We start from the raw sequence: 4,499 nt of genomic DNA on the forward strand, positions 1-4,499 counted from the left end.
AAGCAGGGTCCCCTCCCCGCCAAGAGGCCTCCTCAGCAACTGCAGCACCAGCTTGCCCTGCTCAGGCATAGGAGGGACACGACTCACGCTGGACAACCAAAGCCACCCAGAGTACATCTCCACTCTTGGAAGGGGTGAGGAATACAGCTCAGCCCTGGCTTCCAGGAAGTCTCCTCTCCTTGGAGGGCTGCAGGCCCCCACCTTGATGACAGAGGGTGATAACACACAGCCCCCAAGTGCAGACACCCAAAGAGCCACAGCAGACTTCGGGCACTGCAAGTGAAGCTGTTAGATAGCACGCAGGCACCGAGCGCAAAGCGCCTCATGGGCTCCCCTCATTCACACACATGGCGAAGGAAAAAGAGCATCCCAGCATGGAACAGCCCCAGAGCGCTGACTCCAGAGTGACACAAGACACCCAGAACAGTCCACAGCCCACAGAGGCTTTCTAATAGGCAGGAGGCTCTCGAGTGCCTCACAGGCAGGATCCATGTGAATGGGCCCACGGCAGCAGAGCAAAGAGGAAACACTTCACACATTAGCATCTGGTTACGGGAAACAGCAAGTTTTATACTAGAGGATTGAGAATAAAAGACATTTATTGACAAAACTAAGTGCTTGTTCAGCAACAAGCGGGCCTGACAATAGCACCATCTTTCAGCTTGTATGTCCATCAGGCATTGCTCAGGCTGCAGGTCAAGCACCATGGATAAGGATGTCCCTCGCTGTGCAGGATCCAGTCTCACAGAGTGGAGCGCCTCAAGAACCAACCAATCCACAGGGCAGAGGAGTGCTGCAAACCCACCAAAAAGCAACACTACCAGCTGGGGAACAGGGACTGAGCCCAGGGCTGGCACCAACGGACATGCACAAGCTGCGGATCCAAGCTGACGAGTTTTATTCTGCTTCAGAACATTTACATTCTAACATCAGCTTCGTTCGACTCATGGCTTTTAGAGGATCAAAATGAAGAGAAGACAAGGAAGTGACCAATACCAACTTCCACAGCTCCCCCCTCACTAGAAGAGCTAGAATAACCAAAAAGATTGAAATGAACAGAAACATCAACTGTTGCCAGCAAGCCATGGTGGGCACAACAAGAGTCCACCAGGCCACTGATCCTTGTAACGCTCCCTGGCAACATTGCTCAAGTACATCAGAGAAAGGCTCACGTGTCGTCAAGGCAGGAGAAGGCTTCACCACAAAAACGATACTTCACATGAGGAATGAAGTACGCACACCTATAAGCAGTTCTACAACATTCAAAATTCCTCCTTTTTGTATCATTAGCTCTGTAAAAATGTACATATTCTACAGATTTATAGATATTTACAGGTTCTCTACAGCCTTCCCACACTATGTGGGGTTTTACATACTTACAAAAGCACTCCCTATTTTTAACCTGCCTGTGTGTGGTGAGTCACACCGGTGTGGCCGAGATCAGCCAGGCCAACACGGCTGTGCTGCAGCAGGCTGCAGTCATGGCCCTGAAGCTCCTCTCCTGCCCAGCATCTTCCCGAAGCCCTGCTGGGAGGGAAGGAACCTGACAGGGCCCCATGATCTGCAGCTGGTCACACATCTTGCCTGCTGGCACAGGTCTCCCACTTCCAGAGGGCAGATGGGTGCTAAACCAGCAGCAGCCAGACGCCAGCTTGCCACCACACCTGGCGCAGGCACAGGCTTGCACAACACCCAGCATTCAATGCTTCTGCTCCAACAGAAAAGCCGCAAGTTTAGGCAGGACACCAGCAGCAGAAGATGCTATTTCCAGAAAACCACAACCCTGAAACATCTGCTCCACACACAGCTGCCACGCCAAGCCCAGGAGGCTTCAGTCCAGACAAGAGCTGCTGATGCTCACTGGCTTCCTGCTAGGCAGATCAGTTCCTTCCAGGATAGAACTGAAATGGTCCACTTGAGCTTTCTGTCATCATCCTCTTGAAGGAAGCAGAATATCAATTCTTCCACTTTCTGTTCCCAAAGCAATTAATCCTCATCGGTACCCACAATCTGACTGGATCACACCTGCCTTCTCAGAAGGGATTGCTCAGGGCATGCCTAGATATTCTCCTTGGTTTACTCAAGTCCAGCTTCATAAGTACTCACAGGAGGAAGTGATCAGCTCACCAGCCCCAAACGGAGCTGGTCCACCCAGAGTTTTGTCCCTCTGCAGCATAACCTGGCTCACCGGATCATGTAGGCCAAGCTTGCTCCCAGTCCAGCCACACCTGCAAACGCCATCAGGACGTTTCTGATGCTGCCTTCTAGGTCCTCAACTCGAAAAAAGTCAACAAAGCCCTCCTAGAAGAAAGAAGGGAAAGTCATTTTTGTGCTGGTCACTCTTACCTGGCAGGAAGGCATAGAAAGCCTTTTTCCCTGGCAGAGCAGACTGGGGTACAGCCCACCCAGCACGTCCGCCAAGTGCGTTCCCCCGACTCCCGACAGCCACAATCTCCCTGTGCAAAGGGAACGACTGGGAGATACTACCCAAGCTGCTGAGGACCAGCTTCAAGCAAGCTTAGTGCACCTGAGATTGACCTGGCTTTGGGAATGCTGCCCACTACATGCTGGGTAGGGACACAGTTTTAGGTTAAGACTGCTTCAGACAGCTCGCTGTAACGATTTTGTGAAACAACAGAACTTGGGCTAGGTGTTTTAAAAACTGTGGTTTTAACTGGAGCAGGGAGTCATTGCTGTGCTTCGCTGACACATGCATTTGTCAGTGAGCAGGTCACAAAAATAGGAAAATACTGGATTGTTCTGAAAAGCTTGCAGTGTTCAGGACAGGCAGTGACTCACCCAGCCTCCTTGGCTCATTAGCCACTCGTGCTTCGATGAGACGAGTGCATCCGTGATGATTCCTGCCAGGACACTGATGCACTTCTCCTGGTTTATGCTCTTCAGGTGTTTTGCAACAAAGGCACCAAATGAGATGAGCGTCACCACTCGACCCCAGTTTGTTACGCCATCGCTGAACACATGGGCAGCCACTTCACACACGGACTGCAGATCTTCCTCTTTCTGGATTTCCAGCTTCCGAAGCATTCCTGCAAGAAATGAGGATTTAGAGGCAGGCATGCACACAACCCCAAACACACCATAAGGCCTCCAGTGAGAAGATGCAGCCACCACACTCTAGAGCCAAAAAGCAGCAAGAGTCACTGCTAAGTGTGAGCAATCGAAAGCAAGTACCTGCTTGCTTCCAGAGGGTTCTGCTGCTCACACTTACCCGGGCCAGAAAAAAACAATCCATAACCCATTTCTAGTTCCTTCCTCCCCATCTGAGACACGCCTGCTGTCTCTGTCATGTTGCAGTCCCTATTTCCACATCAGAACCACAGCATAGAAGTTGTTTCACAGCCTGGCATGAGTCCTGTCCCTCAAGCCAAAAACAAAGGACAGTCACCTAGGGCCAGGCAGATGTGTCGCCCTTTTATGAATGTGCTTTTAGTGACCGGAACAACAGAATTCCCCTGCTTGACCTGCAGTGCCCCCTCATGAATAAGCAAACAAGACAAGCCTTTACGAAACTGAAAGGCGTTCCTTGTTGTTGCTCAAACTAACAGGAAGCCTTCCCAAAGCCAGTTCCTTTTCTGCATAGACAAAGGTAACCAACCCTACAGAAGCATCAAGCAAACAAATGCCAGCTCCCCCTAGTCTGAGCATTTCTCCCCAGCGTGGCTCGTTCCACAAGCAGGTCCATTGATTTGGCCACAGTAACTGGACTCACAGTCTGGGAGCTTGGCCCCACCACCCCAGCAGCTCAGGCTCACTTCAAACAACTCGTTTCCGAGTTACACAAAACCAGTTCAAACTAGTTAGCTCTCACCCCCAGCCCATTCCCAGGACACTGCAGCAAGGACGTCTGCTCATCCAAGCTCAGGCAGTAGGTTCAAGTTTCTATGGCTATTCCAGGACTCATTAGAAGTGAGGGAAACACATTAAAACAGCTATAGCTCAAGCACATTATCTGGGAGAACTTCTTCCCCGGAAACCCTGTTCCACCTGAGCCAGGGGTGTGAGCAGTTTAAACTCCTGATCTAACTAATCTTGGGACGGCTCGGATTATTTGCATATAAACATGCTGAGCAAAGCAGGACATAAGGAGGAGCTGGGGCTAACCTGTAACCAGATTATCTCCTCTGCACACGTTACCAGTCGTTTTTCCACCTCCCAGTCGAACAAAGTTCAGTTTCGTTTTTAATCACTTCTTAGCCGTTTTAACTCCCCCGAAACCAGGGCCACATCCCATTCGGTAATGACCCGGCCGGAAACTCTGGCACGCCCTCCCCCCAGCCGACGCCTCTCAGTCCCCGCCACGCAGCAGCCTGCAGCCCACCCGGAGGGGCCACCCACGCAGCGGAGGGAGCAGGATCGCCCAGAGAGTCCCGGTGCCACTCGCTTCGGAGTGCGAGCCCCCAAACCCCCCGCCCCCAGGACACCACACATGCCAATAACCCCACTCCAAAGGCGGAGAAGCGGGGCCCGGCCACCCCCAC

At 51.9% G+C, this 4,499-nt stretch overlaps 1 protein-coding gene across 1 annotated transcript; it reads right to left on the bottom strand.

Moving 5' to 3' along the window:
- Positions 1 to 2,184: 2,184 nt before the first annotated feature.
- MCL1 (myeloid cell leukemia 1) lies at positions 2,185 to 3,047 on the bottom strand (the record flags this gene model as incomplete). Its single annotated transcript, XM_008942241.1, has 2 exons — positions 2,185 to 2,301; positions 2,800 to 3,047. Coding segments are annotated over 2 exons (365 nt in total), but the record flags the coding sequence as incomplete, so codon positions are not given.
- Positions 3,048 to 4,499: the final 1,452 nt, after the last annotated feature.

Source organism: Merops nubicus, unplaced genomic scaffold (genome assembly GCF_000691845.1).
Source record: "Merops nubicus isolate BGI_N331 unplaced genomic scaffold, ASM69184v1 scaffold19890, whole genome shotgun sequence".
NCBI classification, from domain to species: domain Eukaryota; kingdom Metazoa; phylum Chordata; class Aves; order Coraciiformes; family Meropidae; genus Merops; species Merops nubicus.